The sequence below is a fragment of the Euleptes europaea genome, chromosome 18 (assembly GCF_029931775.1).
Source record: "Euleptes europaea isolate rEulEur1 chromosome 18, rEulEur1.hap1, whole genome shotgun sequence".
NCBI classification, from domain to species: Eukaryota; Metazoa; Chordata; class Lepidosauria; order Squamata; family Sphaerodactylidae; genus Euleptes; species Euleptes europaea.
In genome coordinates, this window is record NC_079329.1 from 33,643,179 (window position 1) to 33,670,948 (window position 27,770).

General features: G+C 46.7%; 1 protein-coding gene across 1 annotated transcript in view; it reads left to right on the forward strand.

Annotated features, from left to right (window-relative positions):
- ACLY (ATP citrate lyase) overlaps nt 1-27,770 on the forward strand; it is an 85,801-nt gene that overhangs the window by 25,650 nt on the left and 32,381 nt on the right. Inside the window, exons 2-13 of the mRNA XM_056863195.1 lie at nt 5,387-5,551; nt 6,754-6,876; nt 7,104-7,166; nt 8,227-8,417; nt 9,963-10,042; nt 14,131-14,265; nt 19,143-19,257; nt 21,608-21,744; nt 22,547-22,608; nt 23,532-23,649; nt 24,571-24,725; nt 25,493-25,583. Coding sequence (XP_056719173.1) covers nt 5,393-5,551; nt 6,754-6,876; nt 7,104-7,166; nt 8,227-8,417; nt 9,963-10,042; nt 14,131-14,265; nt 19,143-19,257; nt 21,608-21,744; nt 22,547-22,608; nt 23,532-23,649; nt 24,571-24,725; nt 25,493-25,583 — 1,429 coding nt within the window. The 5' untranslated portion in view covers nt 5,387-5,392. The remainder of the gene's footprint in view (nt 1-5,386; nt 5,552-6,753; nt 6,877-7,103; nt 7,167-8,226; nt 8,418-9,962; nt 10,043-14,130; nt 14,266-19,142; nt 19,258-21,607; nt 21,745-22,546; nt 22,609-23,531; nt 23,650-24,570; nt 24,726-25,492; nt 25,584-27,770) is intronic.

Sequence of the window (27,770 nt, forward strand, 5' to 3'; positions counted from 1 at the left end):
CGTTCCGCGGCCGAGAGGACCCCGCCACCCCCTTGCCGGAGTTCCCGGCCACGGTCACCCCGGGGCCTGGGGTCTCGCCCAATCCGTTGCTTGGACAAGTTCAGGAGTTGTTTGCGATTCTCGATGTCAGCAGCATGGCGAACCCAACCTTCCACATCCGGGGGGTTCCCTTGCATGAAGGCCCAATGTTGGAGGTCTGGGTTGAGACCCTCCCTGAAACATTGTACCAAGGTAGCCTCACTCCAGTCCAGAATTCGGCTAGCCAGTGACTGGAACTCACTTGCATACTGCGCCACCGACTTAGTCCCTTGGCGCAGTTGCATCAGGGAGGCTTTAGCCCGCTCACCTAGAGTCGGGTCCTCAAAACGGTTTCGGAGTGCTACCATGAACTCGTCCAGGGTTCGCAGCACCGGCGAGCGGAGTTCATACTGCAACACCATCCAGGCAGCCGCCTCCCCTTGCAGTAAGGAAGCCACGTACTGCACCCGGGACTCCTCAGAAACGAAGGTTCGGCCTTGTTCCCGCATAAAAATGTCTACTTGGACCATAAAAAAGGTCAACTGGTCTCCCGACCCGTCATACGTGACTTTCAGGTCCCGACGGGCCGGGGGGGCAGGGGTTGCGGGCGGAACTACTGGCGCCCCGTCTGGGGGAGCACCGGCTGGAGGTTGCAATTTCAGCGCATCTAGGGTCGTGGCCATCTCACCCATTACGCGTTGCATGATCTCCATCTGTTCCTGCATAGCCCGGCGGTCTTCCTGCCACTGCTTTCGTTCTTCCTCCATGAGGGCCTCTTTGCGGGCCGGGTCCCCTTCGAGTCCCGTGCTGGGGAAGGCCAACCGGCGATCCTTCGCCGCAGTCCGCGAGAGCGACCAGCCCTTGGGAGAGTCCAGCCAATAAGTGAGCCCCCGGGGACGTCCGTCCCGATCTTGGTCGGGGGCGCGACCCTTCGGTTTCTTTGGCTTGGCTCCCTCCTCTTTAGGGTCCGGCTTCTCCGGCTCGTCCGGTTCCTTGGGGGCATCGGGGTTAGGGGTGGTGTCCTCGTCGGCTGACATTCTGTCCAAAGCGGTACAGCTGCAGTCCGAGAGGCAAGGACTTGCAACTTAATGTGAGAGATCCCCCTCTCTGAGTTTGCTTCTCCAAATCAGTTGCTCAGACGTTGATACAGAAACAATCGATTTATTGAAGCCTTCAGGAGATGAGACAGGCACAGGTAGAAAGTTGCAAGTGAGGGGCTATACGGGTTTACAGAATATATTGACTCCAGGGCACTGGGGCACTGGGGTTCACACTTATTGTTATGGGAAGTTACAAGCTTGGCATAATACAAAACATCAGACAGATCCCAGGAAGTCTGGGCGGCTATCACACTTCCAAGGCCGCATCGGCCTGAGGGAGTACTGGCAGGAAGAACAGCGGGGGGGGGAAGATACATGGGCCATCAGGCCTGGCGCCTGAGACCAGAAGGTGTGAACTGCTTTTACGAGTTCACTGATAACACAGCAGGTGATGGAAAGCAGAGACACAAAGACAGAGACCCTCACAGCTTGATTCCCCACTCCTCCATTTGAGCGGTGGATGCTAACCTGGTAAACTGGGCTGGTTTCCCACTCCTACCCATGAAGTCAACTGGGTGACCTTGGGCTAGTCACAGCTCTCTTAGAGCTCTCTCAGCCTCACCTACCTCACAAGGTGCCTGTTGTGGGAAGGGAAGGTGATTGTAAGCGGGTTTGATTCTTCCTTAAGTGGTGGAGAAAGGCGGCATATGAATGGTTTATTTGCATATAACCTTAGGCCATTACAAACATATCAACAATGCCACAAATATAAGAAAGTCGGCATATAAAAACCGACCCTTCTTCTTCTTCCTATTGAATTACTAATTTTCCACAAAGACAGTTAGCAGTTCTCTTATTCCCAAGCTTAATTTGTGAATTGCTTGTTCCTGCAAATTATTTCAAACCCCCAAGAAGGGGTTACTCCTTGTTCTGCCTTCTGCTCCCACCCCCACCCCTCCTCTAGTCTCTTCCATTCCTTTACTTTTCTTGTTGCTTTGGCTGCTTGATGGAGGTCCTTCAATCAACCCGCTCTGTAGGATTGCTTTATTCATAATTGCATCATCTTTGCTGCCCTGCTGGGTTGTGAAAAGGGAACAAAGAACCTGGTGGCTTGGGAGCATGTTTTAATTTTAATCCGAATCTCTGTTTTAGTAGAGAAAATGTTCAATTTGGGCCTGGATTCAACCACATCCCAGATAAGAATCTTGCTTACATGTCCTTCAGCAAGAAGTCTGGGATCTAACAGCTCCATAAGTCCCAAATACAGTTGCTGATTTAAGAGTAGCAGTTCTCTTACAAAGGGATTTCAAAGGGAGATGAGAAAGAGACACTGCTGAATTACAACTAATAATGAAGCTCAAGACTATGCATTCTCCTGGATTGAACAGAGATCTGGGATTCCTGTCTCATCACCAGGGCTAATTTCTCCAGGCCTCTGCATATCACACCTAATCCAATCACTCCGGCTAATGTCATTTACTTGCTTTTTAACATTTACATTGCCGTTGTGTGTCTAATTCATTCTTCCCTACTTAAGGATAGATGGACTCACATTCTAGCTGTATTTGAAGAAGTGAGCTGTGGCTCACAAAAGCTCATACCCTACCAGAACTTTTGGTAGCCTTTAAGGTGCTACGGGACTCTTGCTCTTTTCTACTGCCATTGACAGACTAACGCAGCTACCCATCATGGTCTATCCCAAATTCTAGTTAGCCTTCTATTAGCCTTCTATAGCCGGTGAAAGCCAGTCTGACAGTTGGCTTTCTTCCACTTATAAACCTAGAGTAGCCTACGGGAGCTGTGTAGCCCCAGGGCTGTCTGTTGTGATGCACAATGGCTTTTCAGAGTCTTGACTGAGAAGTTTTTCCAGTCCTGCTACTTCACATCTTTCCTGGCAAAGGCAGACGTTAAACCTGGGACAGCCTTCTTCATGCCAATCACATTCTTTGTTGCTGAGCTGTAGTTTCTGTCTTACAAATCAGATATGTGAAAAATCTGCAATGCACTGCTCATCAATAATGCCAAAGTGTGTATGCATGTACCTCCGTTATAGCCTGAATCCACCTATGTCTTTAGCTCATTAGATTCACATGGTAAATACCTCTGAATGGAAATATGGGAGAATGCCTCCGTTTTCACCTAGACCTGTTCTGCTGGGTATCTTGTATTTCCAGCTTGTTCACAAGGACACCCGGGGTGGGGTGGGGGACGGATTTGCGAAACATCCACTCCTTAGCATGAGTCTGGATTCATTCCTCTTCAAATCAAGCAGCCCCCATCTCCAAGCCTTCCATTATCAAAATATTTGCTTGAAGCAAGAATATTTTATACCTTTTGCAGAACAAGTAGATCTGGGTGCGTAAGATAAGATTACTGACAAGATGTGGTTTGTTGTAAAGGAATAGTGTAACAGTCCCATTTTAAGCAGGGCTGTGTCCTTCTAAGTTACGGTTTCCAGGTCCCCCTGGCCACCAGTGGGGTGAGGGGAGGTAGGGTTGCCAGATCCAGGTTGGGAAACTCCTAGGCCATTTATGCATGGTCAATTTTGTTTTCTCAAAGCTCTTTTTTTAAAAATGCGACTTTAAATGTGACTATTCACGGTCCCGACGCAAAAGGAGAAATTCCACCCCCCCACTCGCCTTCTCCTTCGTTTGCATAGCCACACTCTGCTGTTGTTTTGCATGGTTCCTTGAGGGGATTCTTCGGGGCAAACACCAAAGGTCGTGTTAAATGGGCTCTTAAGTGTATTGAGAGCAATCTGATATTTGTCTTTCAAGGATTCTTTTTAAAGAAATACTTAGTGTCGGCATATAATTGGAAAAAAAAACAGACTTACCAGAAGCTGAAATTTATCTTGGGAACGGAACAGTCACATGGCATTTGAAATTCAAATATGTGGTTAGATAAGGGCAATGGTCAACTTTTTCTCTTTTGGAGGGAAGGGAGTCATGTATGCTTGCGATAAGAATTTTGGGTTGGTATATATATTGAGGATGGGCTTACTTTCGTCTTCCATGTTCTGCTGTCATTTTACTAAAATAACCAAAAAACTTCAACCCAGAAAAAACAGGCAACTAAGAAGGTTGATAAAAGGCTTAATAACAGAATGAATACTAATGGGTGACATATAATAAATTAACAAAACTCGAATACATTACAAATAGTACAAAAATGTCCATTGAAACCAAACGCGTTTTGGCCAATAGGCCTTCCTCATTGGTACAAATTGTTAAAGTGCACACCATAAAGTGAAATTATTCAAAATTCAACCTTTCTAACCTTAAAACACACCTAAGAAGTAGGGCCAGTTCATTCACTAGATAACCCCCCTTCATTATTGGAATAAATTAGGACCATCAAGAATGATTTTTCAGATAGTTGTTATACCTGGTTCAAATATCTCTGTAAGCAAGGTCAATGAAATGAAGCTCTGTGGTATGTATATCTGCATTCAGGAAGCAAGATTCAACTTGAGGTCTCTTGAGCTGAGATATATAACTCATGTGCTAAGTAATCCTGAGCATGTATTCTTGCTTAATGGCTTAATAAGTATCTTGTTGGATCTTGTCAAACTCCAGCCCAGTCTAGTATCTACTAGGTGGTCCACCAAAAATTGATCCGTGGTCAGCCAGTAGATCACAGCCTACCTTTTCACTGCCCCGACATATTTGGGATACTTGTGCTTTGTTTCAGAGATGGAGCTATCTCTAGTATCTGGAGTCCAGTTTATACTGCTTTTCCAAACCATCCATATTGGGGAGGGGCTGTGGCTCAGTGGTAGAGCATCTGCTTGGCATGCAGAAGGTCCCAGGTTCAATTCCCGGCATCTCCAGTTAAAGGGACTAGGCAAGTAGGTGATGTGAAAGACCTCTACCTGAGACCCTGGAGAGCCGCTGCTGGTAGACAATACTGACTTTGATGGACCAAGGGTCTGATTCAGCATAAGGCAGCTCTTGAGTCTGCTGAGATCTACTGTCAAACTTTCTGAAAGTCCGCTTGTTCAGAACAAAGCATATCGCACTGCTGGCCCAGTTTATGTACAGGGAGATTTCTGTCTCTTCTCCCCCTCCCCCCCCATACAAGGGGACAAACATGTGATATCCCACCTGCATTTTGAAGTGGTATAGTCCCTCGCAGGAAGGCTGTACCACATGACTTTACTGAATATGTAGATCAGGCTTTGCAGTGCACTACCCCTGGAGAACTAAGACCCTCACGGTAGTTGAAATATTCCTAATAATAGCTCTATCAGCAATATAATGTTTAAAGAGTAAATCCTAAAACGTTCTGTAGCTAAGTTTGGTGTGCCCCTTTTTAATCTGCTTTAGGAAGCCATGTCCGCCAAAGCTATTTCTGAGCAGACCGGGAAGGAGTTTTTGTATAAATACATTTGCACCTCGTCCGCCATCCAGAACCGCTTTAAATATGCCAGAGTAACGCCCGAGACCGACTGGGACCATCTGATCCAAGATCATCCCTGGCTTTTGACTGAGGTGAGTGGAATAAGCTGTGGCATCTTCTCCCTATCACTTACAAGGCACTCGTCATATGAAGATCTCTGCCAGGCCTGGTTTTAGTTCCTAAAAGCTCCCATATCTAAGTTCTGGTTTCATTCATGCAAACACCGTGTGGGTGATGCTTGAAATGCAGCCCCAGGGAGGACAATCTGCTTAAGCAAAGCTAGTGGAATGTGAACAGGGGCAGGCCCGGCTGAATGGCCCTGAATAGCTAGATGCCAGCCCTGCAAGGGCTGCTCATCTTTGATCTGGCCAGTGGCGCCAATGATTGGTGTTGATGTTTGAGAGTCCTTTTTTTGGTCTCTCATATCTCAGCGGTGCAAATTGAATTGCATGCAGGAGACATTTGTCTGTCCTTTCTCTCATTCCCCTCTTCTCCCTCTTCGGCTCCCATCCAGTTGTTTAATCACATTTAGCTATACAACATGGATCTGCGGTTCAGTCCCATTTTTCTCGCTGATGGGAAGCAGTTGTATCATTAGCTAATTAAATGAGTCGGTTGCTGGCATGCATCAGCAAGGAGATGATTGGACTCTGTGAATCTTGCCAGAAAGTAGCAAAGGGTTTGGGGGGCCTTTGAAGGCCGAGAGAGGGAGGAAGACCAGAGTGTTGCTTACCCCCCCCCCCTTTTCAGGATCTGAAGCTTCCAGGCCTGCCTGTCATGGGTCATCTTATAAGTAGAATTGCCCCAGCTAATTGGGCAGGGTAGCTATGCAAAAGTTGGTTCACTTTGGAAGGGAGTACGTGTAGGCACAAAAAATGTTTTTGTGAAATAGCCAACAACGTGGGGGTGTGGCCCCCGTCTCTAGAGTTCTCTCACCTAGTTCTCTCTCTTTTTCTTGGCTACAACAGTGTAAAAGAAATAATATGTAAGCTCTCATGACTGAGTTGCCAAGTGTTACTTCCTGGTGGGGATGTGCATCTGCAAAAGAAATGTGGCTAAAAGAAACACTCCACTGCATGTGTTCAAAAGGCACCCATCAACATGAGCTGGTACCTGGCTTCTGTCATGTGGCTGCAGGTATCCTGCCTCTCCAGTTGGAGGATTTTAGGACATCTAACCTCTTGCAAACCTCTTCACCTCTTGCAAAACTGGCAGCTTGTAAATAAGTTTACCCACAAGAGAAAGGTTTTCGATTTCCCCCCTTTACTTCCTTTCTTGCTTTATAAAATTCCAGCGTCTGGTGGTGAAGCCTGACCAGCTGATCAAACGGCGTGGCAAGCTGGGTCTAGTAGGGGTGAATCTCACCTTGGATCAAGTGAAGACATGGCTAAAGCCACGGCTGGGCCATGAAACCACAGTGAGTACCGGTCCATAACCTGACAGTTTCAACTGCCTTGTCTGGGTTGTTGTGGAGCTGAGAGGCTCTTCTGAGCTCCTTGAAGGCATGGTAGAACAGTCGCAAACTGAAGTAAAGGGAGAAAACGATCCTTGGAGTCTTGGGAATGGGCAGCCTTTTAAAATACACGGTGGGGGATGTGTCTCATTTTGCTTCTGAGTGGCCTGTGTGTTTCTTGTTTTCCACAGATTGCCAAAGCGAAAGGCATCCTGAAGAACTTCTTGATAGAACCTTTCGTTCCACACAAACAGGTTTGTTTCACTTGCATGGCTCTGTGCAGAGTTATCATAGGGGCATGGAAAGCTTCCTCCACATGATCAGGAACATTTGAAAAAGCTGCATTCCCAGTTACTGGGACAGAGCCAGCGTGCATACACTTACTTGTGTCCACCCCTCTCTACACCAGTTGATTCCATCCTCTTCCCAGACCATTTGTACCTTTTCCACACCAGTTCACTGGTGTTTGCAACTCGGAGCAGCTGCAGTTTCTGCACTGTGTCTCTTCCTTTCAAATTGCTCTTCCTCCAGTTACCTAGAGGTGTTGTAATTGAGCCAAGTTGGATTTGGCTACCAGACTGAAGGGAACATGAAGCTGAGTGGTTTGAACTGAGGGCACTGCCTTTTGAAGAGGTGATGCCCCAGTGAGAGAAGTGCCTCCACTTTAACGACCTTTGTTTTGCCCTCAGTGGCATAGTCACATGCCTGAAAAGAGAGTCCACGCAGTGTATTGGTTAAGAGCAGCGGACTCTCATCTGGAGAACCGGGTTGGTTTCCCCACTTGTACACATGAAGCCAGCTGGGTGACCCTGGACTAGTCACAGTTCTCTCCAAACTCTCTCAGTCCCACTTACTTCACAAGGTGTCTGTTGTGGGCAGAGGAAGGGAAGGCAATTGTAAGCCTGTTTGGTTCTCCTTAAAAGTTAGAGAAAGTCGGCATATAAAAGCCAACTCTTCTTCTTCTACCCTCCTGCAACTTAAGCCCGGTAGATCGAGTTTTGCCCTCTGAAGCGGCAGAGAGCAAGTCTTTGCCCTCGTCTGTTGGACAGCCCTTCAGGCATTTGAAGAATGCCATCATTTTTCCCCCTCTATCTTCCCCTCACTTGGCATACCTTTTTTTTCTTTTCAGGAGAAGAAAAAATAATAATGAAAAAGTGTTCTCTTCCCTCAGGCCATCGCTACAGATACCCTGCTCTTTATTGTCAGGAATTTCCAAAAATGCACTGCATTGTATATCATTGCCGATCACAACATAGGTTTAAACTGCTGACTGGCCTACCAAAATCTTACCAGTTCTGTGTGTTGAATTCGTAGGCAGAGGAGTTCTACGTGTGCATCTATGCTGCCCGTGAGGGGGACTACGTGCTGTTCTACCACCAGGGTGGCGTGGATGTGGGCGATGTGGATGCCAAGGCTCAGAAGCTGCTGGTGGGCGTTGACAAGAAGCTCGACGAATCAGCTATCAAGAAGCACCTTTTGGTGCATGCTCCGCCAAACAAGAAAGAGTAATTCTGAGGCGCTGTTTTGTATCCTATTAACCATGGGTTTGGGGATGGCACATCATAGTAGTGGCTCTGTTCGCGTGATCACAGAGATTGAATAGTCTGGGGTGAAATACTGCTTAGCTGTTTCCCTCATAGAAGAAGAATCTTGTGTGTAAATAGAATCATAGAGTTGGAAGGGGCCATACAGGCCATCTAGTCCAACCCGCTGCTCAATGCAGTATCAGCCTAGAGCATCCCTGGCAAGTGTTTGTCCAGCCTCTGCTTAAAGACTGCCAGGGAGGGGGAGCTCTCCACCTCCCTAGGTAGCTGATTCCACTGTCGGACAACTCTTACCTGAGGGTATCCTAAAGTTCTTTTCCGCTCTGCTTTGCAATGGTGGAAAGACACACCTTGGGACAGGGATCCCCAGCATGGTACCTCTGGGTGCCATGGTGCCCGCCGACACTTTTCCTGGTGCCTGCTGAGTATTTTTAGAAAGTGTGTGGGGCTTTTGCCCAGCAAGGATTCTCATTTGCCACTGGAGATTTGATTGGCTTTGCAGATTTTTAAAAATGTTACCTTGGCTGCAGCTGCTGCCTCAGCACAAGGATCTTTGCTGTGTGATTGAAAATAAGCCATGGCAGCCATTTTGTGGCTGGCCCCACCTCCTGTGTCAGAAGTCTAAAGGTGCCGCAAGCTTGAAAAGGTTGGGGGACTCCTGCGTAGGCGTACTTCAGTTGGTAGATCCCAGAAAAGCCACTTCCCTCCTCTAACGTACTGTGCACGTTTTGATGCACAAGCTTGGGGGTCACCATGTAACCTGGGTTCTCTTGTGCCAAGGGCTTGTCCTTGTGGTCAGCTTGTGGGCTGTCATGCTTCTCTTCAGAAGTTAGCTTCTTCCGCCTTACATGGTGGGTGGGCTTCGTCTGTTTGCTTGCATCATGTTTCTTAGGCCTTTTATGCATGGTTGTTTCCCTGCGACGACTTCCGGTCTTGTTTTGATTATGCATGCCGTTTCCGACCGTCAGAGGTCGCCTCACTCTCCCCCTGTGTTTTTGCATGTTTTGCCCGCGTTTTCAGGGACCCGTTTTATGTTGAACTTGAAAATGCAGGTAAAATGCGGGGAAACGCAGGAGGAGAGCAAGGTGACCTCTGACGGTTGGAAATGGCATGCATAATCAAAACAAAGACCCAAAGTCATCAGAGGGGGTGACCATAAGGGAAACAGCCATGCATAAAAGACTTTAGTGATCTGACTTCTTACTTAACTACATGTTTTTGCATGCGGCTCCTCAAATGAAGCTGCCTTTGAGAAGTTCCAAAGGATACTTTTAATTCCATCTAACAAGATTAAAGCATTGCAATAAAGTTGGAGGGGGCAAAGGGCGGCGGCTGGGGAACTTGACTCATCCCAGCTGGGCCTCTGCGTCATCTGCTGGATCGCTGGCAGGCAGATTGAAGGCATTACTGATATGGCTGGCCAAGTGTGGAGGGCAAGTGGATTAGTACATGTCTGTCTGATTGTAATAAGTTTGCTTTTTTCCAAAATTAACCTCCTTTATGCAGCGTCTTGGCAAGCTTCATCTCTGGCCTGTTCAACCTCTATGAAGACTTATACTTTACGTATCTGGAAATCAACCCACTAGGTAACTTATCCAACTGTTACTTTCCACAAAACAACCGTATTTCATCTTTCTTTCTCCAGTATGTCTCCTAATGAAGATGAACGCAGGGTCTGTGCTGTAGACAGCGAGTACATTTCCATGAGCCCTTGTTGTCAAAATAAGTTTAAATTATTCCTCCTCCGCAAACGGGAAATGCAGAAAGTGCCCCATCGGTCTTTCAGCATGCTGATATAAGAGAACGGATTCAAGGATTAATATTCATGTGACGTTTTAGAAAACTGTGAAGGATGGAAACTTTGTTCTTAGTGTCATTTGTGAAGAGCATTTTTGAACTCCCAGCCTTTTGTGAAATAGATGGAAGAACCAAATTGACCAAATGTGTGTGGTTTTCTTTGGCCATTTATGCATGGGAATTTTACCTTGGGTTCGACACTCTTTTAACGCACACTTTTCTCATCCGAATTCTCTTTTTCTTTTACGCTAGAATTTTTATTTCAGTACATAGGCATAGACATACATAAAAAAAACAAAAGAAATCAAGCTATATATATATATATATATATATACACACACACACACACACACACACACACACATATATATACACACACATATATATATACACACACATATATATATATACACACACATATACACACACACACACACACACATATATATATATATACACACACACACACACTAATTATACCCACACACATATACATACACAGTGGGTAGCCGTGTTAGTCTGTCTGCAGTAGTAGAAAAGAGCAAGAGTCCAGTAGCACCTTAAAGCTCATACCCTGCCAGAAAATATTTTTGTTAGTCTTTAAGGTGCTGCTGGACTCTTGCTCTTTTCTACATATACATATACATACACACACACACACACACACACACACACACACACACACAAGACCTCCCCTTTCAATTGCAAAGGATATATTCTCATCCAAATTCTCAAAACTCTATGCATGGGGGCTTTTTGCCCCAAAGAAATTCCAAGAGTACCTTGTGTGCAATTATGCATCTTCAGATCAGCGTTTGGGGATGGAGGGAATCAGCCAGCTCTGTTCCTGCAAATCTGCAAACGCTGCTTAAGCTGACCAGAGAGGAAGCCTTGGGGGGGTGGGGCGATCAGCCAGCTCCATTCCCGGAGATCTGCAAACACTGTTTAAGCTGACCAAAATGGCTTCTAGGGGAGGAGTTGGATGAGGGAGGGAGAAGCAAAAATGGGCGGTGTGTGTGTGGGGGGGTGAGAAACCCGAATTTAACCATAGTCACACAAATGGCCTCGATTTGCTTCGAGTTGAGCTCGGATCACACTTTAAATTCATGCCAAAACAGCATTGGGAAAGAGCGAGGTGAACTCTGAGGGACAGAAAAATCATACATAACTCCAACGAAGAACCGAGTCAGTCTGGCAGAGAACACGAGTCTAAGTACCAGTGCATGAATGGCCTTTCGTTCTGAGGACCGTTTCATACATTGTAGCAGGAGTTGCCAACCTTTTCGAGACTCTGGGCACCTCTTGAATTTCGAGAGGAGGTGCCATCAAACCCAAAATGGCTGCTGTGAGAGGCAGAGACAAACAGGATACCTCCCTCCACATTTAATGTAACAACCAATAAAACATAGGGCCTAAAATGCAGACTTCTTAAAAAGCACATAGCTTAGTACATAACGTTAGTACATAAAATGACCAAAATCTGACCAGACGCGTTTTGGCCTTTTACAGGCCTTTCTCAGTGGTGATACATGCACAGTTTTACAAGACACATCCTGACATAAACACAAACGTTGTACAAGGTCGAAAATATATAAAAGCCTCTTGGAAGGAGAAAAAAGAGGGATGAAAAATCCAATTAGTATTACCTTAATAAATAATATGACCCTCCCAATTTTTTAAAACTGAAATTATCTTTTAGTCTGTGTGGCTTTATGTTAAAATAGTTGGTCCATGTGCCTTAAAACATGGCTCCCACCTGGGTCAAGATATATATATATTAAAATCTTAAGTTATAATGCCCATCAAATAATTCTTTCTATAACAACCCTCCCATTCCTTAGAAATATCCCAAATTTCCAGTTAAAACTGACCTTGTATGTGGCAACCAGCGTTTCAGGATGTGTAGAACATCAACAAATGTGAAGAAAAGAATGACATAATCTTACGTGACATAATCTTTTTAAGAAGCCTGTATTTTAGGCCCTCTGTTTTTAAATACATTTGTGCACAGTATAAAATAGATTTACTGGTTGTTGTTATATTAGATAGTGTTGAGCTCAATCCCTTTGGTTTCTTGACTTTTAGGTTGAGTTTCTTTGTTCCCCTTTTTCCTTCAGTTGTCCCTCCACGTTTTGCAAACAAATCTCAGAAGGGGAAAGGATGGAGAAAGAAGGGGGAATAAAAGGGAAAGAAAGCCTGAAGGTGGAATGGCTTACCAGTGCGCCTGATCCTCCAGTGATTGTGGCTGCTACTGCAGCCATGGGAAACCCTTCCATTTGAAATAGGGCCGCCAATAACAAACCCTGCCTTGCAGCTGTGCAGTTGTGCCCCTCTGCCCCATGTTGGGGAACCATGCATTATAGGAACAGTCCCACAAGTGTTTGTTTATAGCAGAGGTCCGCAGTGTGTGGTGCCCATGGGTACCCTGGCACCCATTAACACCTTTCCTGTCGCCCACCCAGTGTTTTTAGAAAGTGGGCGGTGCCAGGTGAGGCTTTTGCCCAGCAAGATGGCTTCTGATTGCCACCAGAGAGTTGATCAGCTGTGCAGGTTTTTTAAAGATGTTGCTTTGGCAGCAGCTGCCACCACAGCACAAAGACCCTCACTGGGTGACTGAAAGTCGCCTGTGGTGGCCATTTTGTGCTGGCCGCGCCTCCTTCGGCAGGCATTTTGTGGCTTGTTGCAGGCTAAAAGAAGCATTCCAGTGTTTGTGAAAGTGTTTTGCTTTTCTCTTCATAAGCAGAAACCTGTGTTGGTATATAGAATTCCCGGGAGAAAATTACACAGAGGCTCTTGCAAGAGCTCTTTGGTGTGAACTCAGTTACTGAAGAGGGGAGCGTTTTTGTGAACAGAGGGGGTCGTGGCTTTTCTCAGTCAGATTTCATTCTCAAATTATCTTGGGCAAAACAGGCATGCAGCCTAATCATGATGGGTAGCTGTGTTAGTCTGCCTGTAGCAGTAGAAAAGAGCAAGTGTCCATTAGCACCTTAAAGACTAACAAAATTTCTGGCAGGGTATGAGCTTTCGTGAGCCACAGTATCTGAAGAAGTGAGCTGTGGCTCATGAAACCTCATACTCTGCCAGAAAATTTGTTAGTCTTTAAGGCATGCAGCCTGTACGTTTAGATGCAGCCTGGTTTCAAGGTCATGTAAAGGAAAGGGTAGTAGTGGATTTAGAAGGAACACAATTTGCAGGAAGTCTGAAGAGAGCTTCCTGTGGACAGTGGATTTCTTTGCTGATTTGGGTATCTTGACCCTGAATCTACAGCATGTCCCTAAATGTCTAAGCCAACCCTCAGATCAGTTCACTGGTCCTATGCAAATAGAATTAGGTATGTCACAAGAAATAGATTTAAAAGTATCCCGTGACCAAAAAGGAAGGCTGCCTGTCACTACTCTGAATTTGCCTTTTTCCATACAGCTTCTGCTGGGGTTAGGTAATTGTGTGACATCTTGAAATTGGGTATGATGCTGTCGCCTCCAGTGCAGAGATGCTGGGCAGCTACCTGCCTTAGAAGAGACATGCCAAGGAAAGTCAGGTGCAATGCAGGCACTTGGTAGTTCTCACTTTGACACGGTCTTCTGGGGTCCAGAGGGACCCCCTCCTCACTCTTGTATCAGCAGTAAACCAGCAGTAAACCAGTAAATCAGCAGTGGACCAGTCCTGTGTCTGTGCAGTTATCTCTGTGATGGTAGAACTGTTTCACCCAAACATTCTAATGGAGGTGAGACTCTGATATTGAGGGGTAATGTCGGTTCTTGGCAGTACCCTGAAATGTCCCTCAAGTAAACTGCCTTGTGTTGCTTTTCTCTGTGAAGGGGCTGCTAGGGAGAAGTGCATGCTGGCTCACTGTTCTTTTCCCTTCCCCTAAATACAGTCGTAACCGCTGACGGTGTTTACGTGCTGGACCTGGCGGCAAAGATCGATGCGACAGCTGACTATATCTGCAAAGTGAAATGGGGCGATGTGGAGTTCCCCCCTCCCTTTGGAAGAGAGGCTTATCCAGAGGCAAGTAAAAGGGCCGTGGAGCCAATTGCTGGTGACCTCAGGCGTTGTCGTGCAAAGCCGTGCCCCCGGCTCAAAAGAGTTTCATTGGAGCTAGTGCCATTTCATGGCCCGTGAGCTGTCAGCAGGGAAGTATCCTCTCTCTCTCTGGTCAAATCTTGCTTTGACCACCCTAGGTAGGGATGCCAGCCTCCAGGTGGAACCTGGAGATCCCCTGGAATCACAGCTCATCTCCAGACTACAGAGATCAGTTCCCCTGGAGAAATGGATGTTTTGGAGGTGGATTCTATGGCATTGTGCCCCCTCCCCCTGTCCTCCCAGGCTCCATCCCCAAATCTCCAGGAATTTTCCAACCTGCATCTTTTAACCCTAATTCCCTATCCCCTGCTGGTGGCCAGGGGGGCGGGGCTGGCAACCCCATCCCTAGGTCATGTTTAAGCAAACCATGACTCTTTCTGTCTTGGCTCTGCATCTGTAAATACTGAAGAAGAATACTTTCACTGGATCATACAGGAAACTGGATCCTAAACGGATGGGAGCCAGCATGGTGTAGTGGTTAAGAGCAGTGGTTTGGAGCGGTGGACTCTGATCTGGAGAACCGGGTTTGATTCCCCACTCCTCCACTTGAGCGGTGGAGGCTAATCTGGCGAACTGGATTTGTTTCCCCACTCCTATACATGAAGCCAGCTGGGTGACCTTGGGCTAGTCACAGCTCTCTCAGCCTACCTCACAGGGTGTCTGTTGTGGGGAGGGGAAGGTGATTGTAAGCCAGTTTGATTCTGCCTTAAGTGGTAGAGAAAGTCAGCATTTAAAAACCAACTCCTCTTCTTCTTCCCTGCACTGCTCCTTTTCTGTTATGGGGACCATCTTCTGCAGAGCCTGTTCCCCTGCTGCTAGACGTCACATAAGACTAATGTTTTTCAATGAGCCAAAAAGTACCTAGTGCTGGAGGGAAATGCAGCTGTACAGTAGAACAGACCGACGGGCACAAACACAAGCAAGTCTTCATATCCAAGCTACAATAGTTGCAAGGGTTGTTGAGATGGTGATCAGTCGTGTGGCTTTTTGTTGTTGTTATGCACATGGATAGCAATCCTGAATAGCCCAGACTACCCCAAGCTCAGACAAGCTTGGAAGAGAAGCAGGGTCAGCCATGGTTAGTACTTGGATGGGAGCCACTGACAAAGACCACGTCCTTTTATGCATGGCTGTTTCCCTTACGGTCACCCCCTGACGACGTTGGGTCTTTGTTTTGATTATGCATGCCGTTTCTGACCATCAGAGGTCGCCTCGCTCTCCCCCTGCGTTTCCCATCTCGTTTTGCCCGTGTTTTCAAATTCAAGATAAAACAGGTCCCAGAAAATGCAGGCGAAACGCAGGGGGAGAGTGACATGCAAAGAGTCGAAGTCATCGGAGGGGTGACGGTGAATGACACAGCCATGCATGAAAGGCCCAGGGTTTGCAAACCACCTCTGCTTATCTCTTGTCTTGGAAAAAAACCCTGTGGGGTTGCCATGAGGCATTTGTGACTTGATGGCACTTCATTATTATTTTGCACATCGATTTTGTGGGTGCAGGAGTTGGGTTGGCTTTGCACAGTGTCTTGGGAAACCTCCCATCTGACTTTGTTTCGTGTTAATGCAATTTTTAAATGAAGAGGCCTGTTTTTCGGAGGTGCTCCCTTCTATCCTAGGCGTGAGAGGAGGCAGATCTAAGAGCTCTTGTGCTCTCAAAAGTGTTTGAAGTTTCCCAAGGCAGGGACCACCCACAAGATCGATTAAAACGCTTGCAACACCTACTAGAAATCAGTCTCAGTGGTCAGCTACACCACATGGTGCGACACGTGTTTTCTCTCGTGTGAGGCAGAACTGGAATATGCCGAGAGCCCTGGTTGTGCGTACTGTAGAAGAAGAAGAGGAGTTGGTTTTTATATGCCGAGTTTCTCCACCACTTAAGGAAGACTCAAACCGGCTTACAATCACCTTCCCTTCCCCTCTCCACAACAGACTCCCTGTGAGGTAGGTGGGGCTGAGAGAGTGTGACCAGCCCAAGGTCATCCAGCTGGCTTCGTGTGTAGGAGTGGGGAAACAAATCCAGTTCACCAGATTAGCCTCCGCCACTCATGTGGAGGAGTGGGGAATCAAACCCGGTTCTCCAGTTCAGACTCCATCACTCTTAACCACTATACCACGCTGAGTCTCTGTACTATCAGGAAGTCCGGATTCCCTTCGAAACGGTATGGGTCCATTCACCCTGCAATGGGGCTAATCTGCTGCTTTGCTGAACATTACCAAAGGATATCTGATGTTCCAGAATGTTCAATTTAATAATTGTAACGATGCAAGCAGAAGGATGGTGGCCAAGAAACCCATTTGGATATAGATACTCCTTTTTCTGGCTCCTTCCCATCTTGTGTGCTGCTTGGAGGCCGCTCCGTAACTCAATTTGGCCGAGTTTCTAATGGATTAGTTTTAATTTCAGCTGCACTGAATCATTCACCTTGCCAGGCACTAATGAAGTCTGGTAGACTCCCTGGTCTTGTTAGGAATTTTAATAAGCACTATCTCCCAAGTGCAACTGGAGGCATTGTGAAGGGAGACTTAAGTCGATGCCCACTGAGATCTGAGCCTTCGGCTTCATCAACTTGTTTTTCTTTTCACATGGAGCTGGCTGAATGTGGTGCCCTGGTTCTGTCTCTGTGTCTGTTATCTTGCCGCCAAGTTGCTTCCCTATGAATTAATGTCTTCCAAAACATCCTAACATTAACAGTATTGGTCAGGTCTTGCAGACTGAGGGCCGTGGCTTCTTTTATTGAGCCAGTCCATATCATGTTGGGTCTTCCTCTTTTCCTACTGCCTTCAACTTATTCTCCACCCCCCCCCCTAATATTTTGTAGCGGAGTTGTATAACTCAATCCTGTGTTTCTGCTTCCTTAGTCTTTCTCTGTTCCTGTGTTTGTGGAGAGAAATATAAACTAGTTCTAAATCAGTAACAGTCATGCCTTCTCAACAAATACTGACTGAGGATTCTCTGGAAGAGATCCCTTTCCCTCTTCTTGTTCCCGAGGGCTTCTCTGGGGAATAGGGTTGCCAACCTCCAGGTAGTAGCTGGAGATATCCTGCTATTACAACTGATCTCCAGCTGATAGAGATCTGTTCAGATGGAGAAAATGGCCGCTTTGGCAATTGGACTCTATGGCATTGAAGTCCCTCGCCTCTTCAAGCCCTGCCTTCCTCAGGATCCACCCCAAGAATCTCTCGCCAGTGGTGAAGAGGGTCTTGGCAACCCTACTGGGGGAATAGGTAGTTATGTCAGTTGCCACATTTTCTAACCGCCAGAAAGCTGGCATGGTGTAGTAGTTAAGAGTGGAGGACTCTATACTCTGGAGAACTGAGTTTTTCCCCACTCCTCCACATGAGCAGCGGACTCTAATCTGGAGAACTGGGCTAGTTTCCCCACTCCTCCACATGAAGCCTGCTGGGTGACCTTGGGCTAGTCACAGTTCTCTGAACTCTCAGCCCCATCTATCTCCCAAGGTGTCTTTTGTGGGGAAAGAAAGGGAAGGAGATTGTAATCTGGTTTGATTCTCCTTAAAAGGTAGAGAAAATCAGCATATAAAAACAAACTCTTCCTCTTCCTCTCCTTCCCCCCTTCCTTCTCCTCTTCCTCCTCCTCCTCTTCCTCCTCCTCCTCCTCTTCTTGAAGGGAGCTGTTGTCTGAAATACCCATTTTTGAGAACACAAATCTTGTCATAACTGGACTTGCAGGGCATAGTCCTTCTTAATCCTTTCCTTTTTTTGCTGATTCTCCCAATCCCCAGCATGTCCAGTTAAAAGGTGCAGGGTGTAGGTGAGGTAGATGACTTCTGCCTGAGACCCTGGAGAGCCCTGCCAGTCCAAGTGGACAAGAGTGACTGTGATAGACCAAGAGGTTGTGAGGGTTCCCAACCTTCCTGTGCAAACTCCATAAAATCACTTGCTCAGATGGTCATGCAGAAACAAGGAACTTTATTGGAAGCTTCAGGTAGTACAGGCCTTACACTGGTAAAGTTGCAAGTGCTTACAGATTCACAAAGACAGAATTATAACCCCTACAGGAAAGCAGATGTCAAACGTATGTTATGGGAATCTACGAGATAATTGTGCATGGTACAAGAACATCAAAGACCTCAGGGAACTCGTTAGGCTATCTACCCGCCAAGGCCACAGCTGGCGGGAGGGAGTCAGAGAGAGTAAGGAAGGCGGACGTGGGAAGAGACATTCCAACCTGGTGCCTGTCAGACCCAGCGCCTGAACCAAGGAAAGGCAAAAGGCCTGGACTGCTTTTACGAGTCCAAGGGGGGGGGGAAGGAAACACACCAGGCAAAGGCATACAGACCCTCACAGAGGTCTGACTCAGGAGAAGGCATTTTTGTGTGTTCACAGATGGCGGCTTAGGGGGCCTGCAGCTCCGCTGGCATTGGGGAATGATGGTTTAGCGGACACTTGCAGGAGCAAATTAATGGGTAGGAGAAGGTTAAGCACTCTCCCTCCTAATTATTTCCTTGCAAAATCGCCCCAGATTCATATTAGAAGAAGAAGAATTGGTTTTTATATGCCGATTTTCTCTACCTTGTAAGGAGACTCAAAATGGCTTACAATCTTTTTCCCTTCCCCACAACAGACACCTTGCGAGGTAGGTGGGGCTGAGAGAGTTCAGAGAGAACTGTGATTAGCCTGATGTCACCCAGCTGGCTTCATGTGTAGGAGTGCAGAAACCAACCCAGTTCACCGGATTAGAGTCCGCCACTCATGTGGAGGAGCGGGGAATCGAACCCGGTTCTCCAGATTAGAGAAATGTTGATTCTGTGGTTCTAATAACGCTGGGGTTCTGTTTGGCAGGAAGCCTACATTGCTGACCTAGACGCCAAGAGTGGAGCCAGTTTAAAGTTGACTATCTTGAATCCCAAGGGCAGAATTTGGACCATGGTGGCTGGAGGCGGAGCTTCTGTCGTGTACAGGTACCAAGAGGCGGGCTCTTGCAGTAGTGGGCAGGCTGGGGGCGAAATGGAGGCAGAAAAGCGTGGAAAAGAGGGAGAGAAGAAAAAGAGGGAAAGGTTGTTTTATTTCGCTACAATACACGCACTACTTCTTTTCAAGATCTGGCTGAGCAGACAAAACTATGGAGCTGGAGGGGAACAAAAGGAAGAGAGAAACCATAGAGTGCTGTAGACAGCAGGACTGAATGGGCGCTACAGCTGAATTCCATTCTCTGGCCAACTATGTAGTTGTTCTACTGGTAGCATTGAGGATATTGACTATGTGCTATTATTCTGTGTGCAATGGGTTTCACTTAGAGAATTGTGGATCCACCCCTATTTTGAGGAAGTATCAACTTGCTTTTGAGCCAAAGGTAGTCTCTTTTCTGCTAGCTGCTTTGGTCAAGAAACTACTAGATCTGTAACCTAAGTTTCTGCCTGCTGTAATATTTTTAAAGCACCCTCTGGCTCAGAATTAATAATGTTCGTTATGATGATCTTATGTTATAGTGTGGTTGAACAATATTGCATACTTTATAATTAATGAATTTTAATCTTATATGGCTTGAGAGCTCTGGTCGAAGGAGCTTTGTTAATAAAGCAAAAGGACTGCAGTAGACAATGATCTTATGAGCAGGCTGCATCCTGGCAATTACTGTAGCAGCCATGCTGGCTTGTCTTGCTCCCCTGCTGGTTTGGTTGATGGGCTTAGCTCAGGGGTGGGGAACCTTTTTTCCGCCAAGGGCCATTTGGATATTTATAACATCATTTGTGGGCCATACAAAATTATCAACTTAACTCTCCCCCCCCCCCCGAGCATTCTGGCCCTGCCCCCTTTAACCCCTCCATGTCGCCACTTCCGCCCCCAGCCCTCTTGTAGTACAGAGGGAATATGTTTCTCCACGGCCCGGGTGGGAAAGGGTTAACACAGTTTCTTGGGCGGTCCTAGCAGCTCCATCGCTAACGACTCTTCTGCAAGGGGGGAAATAGGTTCCTTTTCTCGGCAAAACAAACTCACATCTGCCTTGAATAGAGGCTATTCCTGTCCACGGGAAGGGGCAGATCGCCAGTCTTAGATCCTTCTGAGCTAGAGATCTGTCAGGACCCACGAAGGGCCAGACCAAATGATTTCACGGGCCTTAAACGGCCCCCGGGCCTGACGTTCCCCACCCCTGGCTTAGCTGATCTCTCATGCAAGGGCTTGCTTTAGCAGGTAGGGTGGCTGCCGTTTCCTGTGCTCAAACTTCCATGGGCCCCTAGTGGCTGCAGTGGGGAACTACATTAAAAGTAAAACAAATTGACATGCAAATTGACTGAACGGGTCCTTGAGCTGCCTTGGGCCCCAGAAATTAAGTAAAGCCCCCCCCCCCAAGCAGGCCTGAAAGCAGGAATCATTACAGACAGTGTGAGAGCCAGTGTAGTATAGTGGTTAAGAGCGGTGGAGTATGATCTGGAGAACTGGGTTTGATTCCCACTCCACATGAGCTGTGGAGGCTAATCTGGTGAACTGGATTTGTTTCCCCCCTCCTACACACGAAGCCAGCTGAGTGACCTTGGGCTAGTCACAGCTCTCTTAGAGCTGTCTCAGCCCCACCTACCTCAGCCCCACCTACCTCACTGTCTGTAGTGCGGAGGGAAAGGGAAGGTGATTGTAAGCCGGTTTGAGTCTCCTTTAAGTGGTAGAGAAAGTCGGCATATAAAAACCAACTCTTCTTCTCCTCCTCCTCCTTCTCCTCCCCCTCTCCTCTCCTCTAGAGGTTGCCTAGACATGAATGTTAGTGGCTAGGTCTCCGTCTTCCAGCAGAGTGCAGCCCATACACCAGGCCAAGATCAGGCTGGGCCAAGCATCCATGGGACAAGGTTAGCCCCATCGTCAGCAGTGTTTGAGCAGTTCTGCCGGTTTCTCTTGGCAGATACGTTGGCTGGTAAAAAATGTACTTGTCTCAGCAATGAAACACTGCAGTATGAATTCTTACAATACTTGTGTTTGAAAATTGAATGTATTGTGCCAAGTGGAAAGTTGCATGCTTGTATTAAATAAGTTTTAGCCCTATCTAAACAAAACTTGCTTTCTCACTGGAGCCCACCACTCTCAGGTATTGGCCGAGCAGCTGTGATGTCACGGAGTACGTGTGTTGCTCACTGTGGGGAAATGCTCGAGATTGTTAAGAATGGTTCAGGCCCAATCAATCTCTCTCTCTCTGCCTCTGCTGTATTATTCAGCCTGCACTAGACTGAAATGCTTCCTCATTCCTCTTCTGCTTTCCATGAACGAGCATAGTCCGTTCTCCTAACTAAGCCTTCTAATACCACCTGTGCCCTTTCTCCTTAGTGACACCATCTGCGACCTTGGTGGGGTGGACGAACTGGCCAACTATGGCGAATACTCTGGCGCTCCCAGCGAGCAGCAGACCTATGACTACGCCAAAACAATCCTCTCCCTCATGACTCAGGAAAAACACCCAGAAGGTAAAGGAGGCAGAGGAGACAGCTGCATACTCTCGGGGTCAGAACAGTCCTGCCTGCCCTCTTGCACATGCTAAGTCTAGAGGTGGTTACTTGCCAGACTTCATGCAAAGCATAGATAGAGCTTTCCCCCGGGTATCTGGATGTTTCAGGGCTGGTCCAGACAACCAGCTGTCTCAAATGAGCCACCGCTGTATTGAATGGTCCTTCTGCCCCTCAGCTGTTTCTGAAGTTATAAGGTTGTTCCTTATAAAGCTGCCCTCCCTAAGATTTCAGACTATGCCATTGGCCCTTCTGACACGACGGTATAATAAAACCCCAAAGGAATATTGCACATGTATCTGTGGATCTTCATCATTGGAGGACATCTTTCACTATGTGTTAATATGTCCGCTGTATAGCGAGCCTAGAGCCAAATTTTTGGATGGAATCCTGAAGGGAGTAATTTTTTGTTCTGAATTTGATAAATTTATCTTTTTACTTTCTGACTCTGATTTTCATGTAACCCTCAGAATGTCACATTTTGCTATTGTGGCCAGGAAGATCAGAGCTCTTGAAGTTATTAAGAAAAATTCTGCACAGGAAATCAAATAATGTTTTAATAGAGATTGTGTATGTAATTGATTTTACCAGGGCATTGTATACCATTGTAATTTTATATTTTTCTGATATCATGCTAAGTTTTCTGTATATATATGAGGACGTTTTGTAATAGCCTGTGGCTAAACAAATAAATGAATTCTCTCTCTTATAAAGCAGCCCCTTTCTCCCTTTCCTTCCCCCTTTCTTTCTTTTCCCCCAATAGGTAAAATCCTGATCATCGGAGGGAGCATTGCTAATTTCACCAACGTAGCCGCTACATTTAAGGTAAAGATGACCTCAGGAAATGGCGCCTATGTCCTGGCTGACTGCCAGTCTTGGAAGAGATGTTCTAATGAGTTTGAATTTACACTTGGGCCAGAATGGCATTGAATCGGCTGCTGGTCATCTGTGCCTGGGCTAACTACATCAGGGAGGTAGCAATCCTGTGCTGGCTTTGACCAGGAAGGGCTTTATGGTGGCCAAATGGGTATTTCATGGCCAGTGCTAGCCAGTGAAAGGTTGCAGGTTTCTTGACCAAGACTCCAGTGCTAGCTGGGACCTTGAATATTCCTGGCTCAAAAACTGAACAAGACAAAAGGGAGAGGCGCTGGAAAATTGAGCAAGGAGTGCCATTCCCATTGATAAACTGAGAGGAATTGTGGCTTTTAATGCCGTGCGAGACATGCCGTTTTGCTTTGGACCAGAAAGTGGAGGCATACGGTTGAGTCAGAAAAAAAATGTGCAAAGCACCAGAGGCTACAAGCCATTTATCTAATAACTTGTAGCTGCTCCAAAATTTCACAAAATAGTAGTAACAACAAAAGTTCAAATAAATTGCAAAACATATATTACAGTATACAAATAATGAGCAAACACAAAAAGCAAAAGTGTTGATAATATAACACAGAACCACAACAGTGAGATCTGCCTGCTAGTATGCTGTTTTGATATCTGTCTTCGGACTGTGACTGTAGCTATCATTGGAAATGAAGTATTTATCCGATAGGACACATAGGTAATATGAGACAATGAAGCCATAAATTCAATTAACACATGTAGTGCAGACAGTTATGAGCTGAAAACATGCCATTTTGCCATTCTTAGATTCCACTTTCTGAAAGGAAAAAAACCCTGAAATATTATTGTAGGAAAGAAATAGCTTTGCACATTAGACACAGATTTCCTCCCCCTCCCCCATCTTCTTACAGGGAATTGTTAGAGCCATTAAGGACTACCAGGGCCCCCTGAAAGAGCATGAGGTGCGGATCTTCGTCAGAAGAGGGGGGCCCAACTACCAGGAAGGCCTGCGTGTCATGGGGGAAGTAGGTAAGGAGATTCTGCAGGGCTGTTTTCATCGTTTTTAATCTCCATTGGCTTTGCTCCTGTGTATTGCCTTTTTTTAAATCCTCTGTTAACCTAAGTGTTTGGCTTCATTAAAGTATGGGCAGGGTAGGGTTTACTCTGGCACTCAGGATTTCCCCTCAGACCACCAGCATGGTTTTAAAGTAAAGGACACACACACACCACCCCTGTGCATAGGTCACTCTGCATAGGAACTCGGGCATCTGGTGAGCACCTTTGAGTTCTGTCCACCAGCGTCAACCATTGCTCTAAGTGAGTTGTTCCTCTGGCAAGCGAAGGACCCAAAGTATCTGTTGCTGTTGTTTAAGCCAGGGCATTAATGTCTGGGCGGGCTTCCCCCTTCATTTGCCCTACAGTGAGAGAGAGAGAGCAAGCATAGTGTAATGGTTAGAGCAGGGGTATCAAACATGCAGCCTGCTGGCCGGGGCTGGCCCTTTAAGACCTGTTATCCAGCCTGCAAGCCAGCAGCCAACTGTGCTCCCAACATGGTGTAGTGGTTTGGAGCGGTGGAGAACCGGGTTTGATTCCCCATTCCTCCACATGAGCGGTGGAGGCTAATCTGGTAAACCGGGTTGGTTTATCCACTCCTACACATGAAGCCAGCTGGATGACCTTGGGCAAGTCACACTCTCTCAGCCCCCCCTTCTTCTTCTCCCCTGCTCATGGCACATACTCCTGGGATCCTGCAAGCAGCCCCAAGTTGCAATGAGGGACCACAGATGTAAAACAAATAATTTTAAAATGCCTGTTCCCAGCAGTCTTTCAGAGCTAACTAATGATGTCATCATTGTGTGCCAGTGCCGCATGGGATCTTTCCCCTGCCAGCTCTCCAGCGTGAGCTTTCACAGGTGCCACCTAATCTGCTTCCATTCAATTTGCATTTAGGAAAAACAACCGGCATCCCAATCCACGTCTTTGGCACAGAAACCCACATGACTGCCATTGTCGGCATGGCACTGGGGCACCGGCCCATCCCAAATCAGCCTCCCGCTGCGGCTCACACGGCAAACTTCCTCCTTAATGCCAGTGGCAGCTCCTCGGTAGGTCTCTGGTGCAGGTCTGTACAATTTTGGTTGTAAGGCTGTGTCTGCTGCGATGTACTACTTCACTCTGCAGGTGAGGACTTCCGTACCCGAATGTCTCCCCATATAAAAGACCATTAGCGTGTTGGGGAGAAGACGAGGGTATGAGAATCCTAACGGGAATCCTGTGATTGCCCTGGAAGCCAAAGATGTTCCTGGACATAAATAGCTTTTGCACCTCAGAGGACTAGCAGAAGCAGAGCAGAAATAAACAAATATAGGTAAAATTGGGCATAATCCTATATCGGTTGCAGAATGCTTGATTTTGTGCATGTGTGTCTCAGTCCCAGGTATGTTTACAACCTTGTTTGGGAACCCAGAACACTACCAAGGCATTTCCTCCTAAATGGAACCTAAGGGTTGAGCTGGAAACTAAAAATTCTTATAAAGTAATATACTTATTAGGTGCGCACAATAAAATGGATTAAAACACTATATAAGAGAGAAAGAGTCAATCAGTTGTTAATGTTACAACACATCTGGGGAAAAACTTTTTTGCACCAGATATTTGTGTGAGCAAATTACCATTCTGAAAGACCTATGATTGGTGGTATTGATTTACATCTAGCACATAGGATATAAGGTTTGCAAATTACAGACAAAATACTCTGTAAAGTTCCTCCCAAATGTACAGAATTTGCTCAAAATTTCTGCCGTTTTTGATGGAGGCAAAAATCCGCCAGACCTTCTTGCAAAAGTTGACCCCATTCTCTGCTCTCTTTCAGACTCCGGCACCAAGCAGGACAGCGTCTTTTTCCGAGTGCAGACCTGAAGAGCTGGCTCCAGCCAAGAAAGCCAAGCAGGCGGCCCCTTCAGGTAAGTGCCTGGTTCGATTCAGGGCCTTGCTTTCACCTTGCTGCTTTCCCACAACTTAAGGTTCTTCCTTGTGCTTTGCTGCTGCTACATTCTGATCCCTGGATCCCACCTTTTTATGTACGATCTATATTCCTTCTGGTGGACTAAGAGAGGAATTGTACCATTTGGGGGAGGAGAGGGGAGGGAAGGCTGGATTGAGTATTGGCTGGGGTGGGTGGGATGGGGTGAAGCAGGAATGTAAAGACTGTTTCCAAAGGATGTTTAAAAGACGATGGATGGATAAGATTAAGAACACATGAACACATGGAGCTGCCTTCTTCTGAATCAGACCCTTGGTCCATTAAAGTCAGTATTGTCTACTCTGACCGGCAGCGGCTCTCCAGGGTCTCAGGCAGGGGTCTTTCACATCACCTACCTGCCTAGTCCCTTTAACTGGAGATGCCGGGGATTGAACCTGGGACCTTCTGCAGGCCAAGCAGATGCTCTACCACTGAGCCACTGCCCCTCCCAGGGCTTTAGGTCACAGGAAGCAGGGCTTTAAGTCACAGGAGAGGGAGGGTCACGTTAAATAATAAAGGAGCCTAAAGAATTTGCAACGCTCCGTCAAGCTGTGTCCTCCTCTTTCTCTGCTATCTTGAACCAATAGCACCAGGATGTACGTTTCTTTTTCGGGGGAGTCCCACTGGGGAAGTGCAGGGCAAGAAAAGTTTGCAGGCAGGACCTAATATAATAGGCATGCTTCTCTGATCCTGGAGAGAATAGGGATGCATCATGACTAGTATCCATTTTTACTAGTAGACATGAATAACCCTTTCCTCCATGAACATGTCCCTTCCCCTCTTAAAGCCTTCCAAGTTGGAAGCCATCACTACATCCTGGGGCAGGGAGTTCCACAATTTAACTACACATTGGGGGTTACCGCACTTTGTATTCCCAGCGATGTACTAAGAGTTTGAAAATGTTATAAAAAACATCGCTTTAAAAGGGTTTTTGGATACCACGGCTTATAAATGGTTGGAAGACGTCTTCACAGTTAAAGGAGCCAAACAAAGTGTGAACAGTATTTTTTATAACGTTTTCAAACTCTTAATACATTGGTGGGAATACATAGAAAGTGCGAACAGTATTTTTTATAATATTTTAAACTCTTCATACATTGCTGGAAATACAAGTGTGGTAACCCTAATTGTGTGAAGAAATGGATGGATCTGTTTTGAATCTCTTTATCTGTTTTGAATCTCTCACCCTCTCTCACCTTTGTTTTGAATCTCTCACCCTCCAGCTTCAGCAGATAACCCCGCCTTCTAGTTTTATGAGAGAGGGAGAAAAGCTTCTCCCTGTCCACTCTCTCCATACCATGCATACAGTGCCTAAGTTGTCAACAACTCCTAAGTCAGAGGGGAGGATACATGTGAACATACATGTGAACATACAGAGCAGATCTGCAAGCTGGAGACTCACTCCCACTTGCTTTTCTCTCTGCAACTTTCACGCTTCCCCTCAATGGATTTCCATCTTCCTGTCTTCAGGGAGTCCTTTCTTCGTCAGCTTGCCTGCCAAGGAACCCCTGCCATCTGCCACACAATCCCTGCATTTTTAAGAAGATTTTTTTGGGGCGGTGCGTTCTTCTGTGGCATGTGCTCAGCCTGTGTTGTGGGCTTAGACTGAAGTAACTCTGCCCAGGATTGCATGGCGAGTTTGGGCTCAGTCCTCACTGCATGAAAACTCCTAAAATGTGTTCTGTGCTGTGGATTTGAGGCAGTGTTTCTAAAACGTTTGCAACTTGGGCACCCTTCTGAACTTAGTTCACCTTCCAAGCCCCTTTAACCCACTGCCAGGCATCTTTCCAGCATGCAAACATAGAAGAAGAGTTGGTTTTTATATGCCGACTTTCTCTACCACTTAAGGAAGAATCAAACCAGCTTACAATCTTCCCCTTCCCACAAGAGACACCCTGTGAAGCTGAGAGAGCTCTAAGAGAACCGTGACTGGCCCAAGGTCACCCAGCTGGCTTCATGTGGAGGAGTGGGGAAACCAACCCGGTTCACCAGATTAGTGTTTGCCGCTCATGTGGAGGAGTGGGGAATCAAACCGGGTTCACCAGGTTAGAGTCCGCTGCTCATGTGGAGGAGTGGGGAAACCAACCCAGTTCACCAGATTAGCCTCCGCCGCTCATGTGAAGGATTA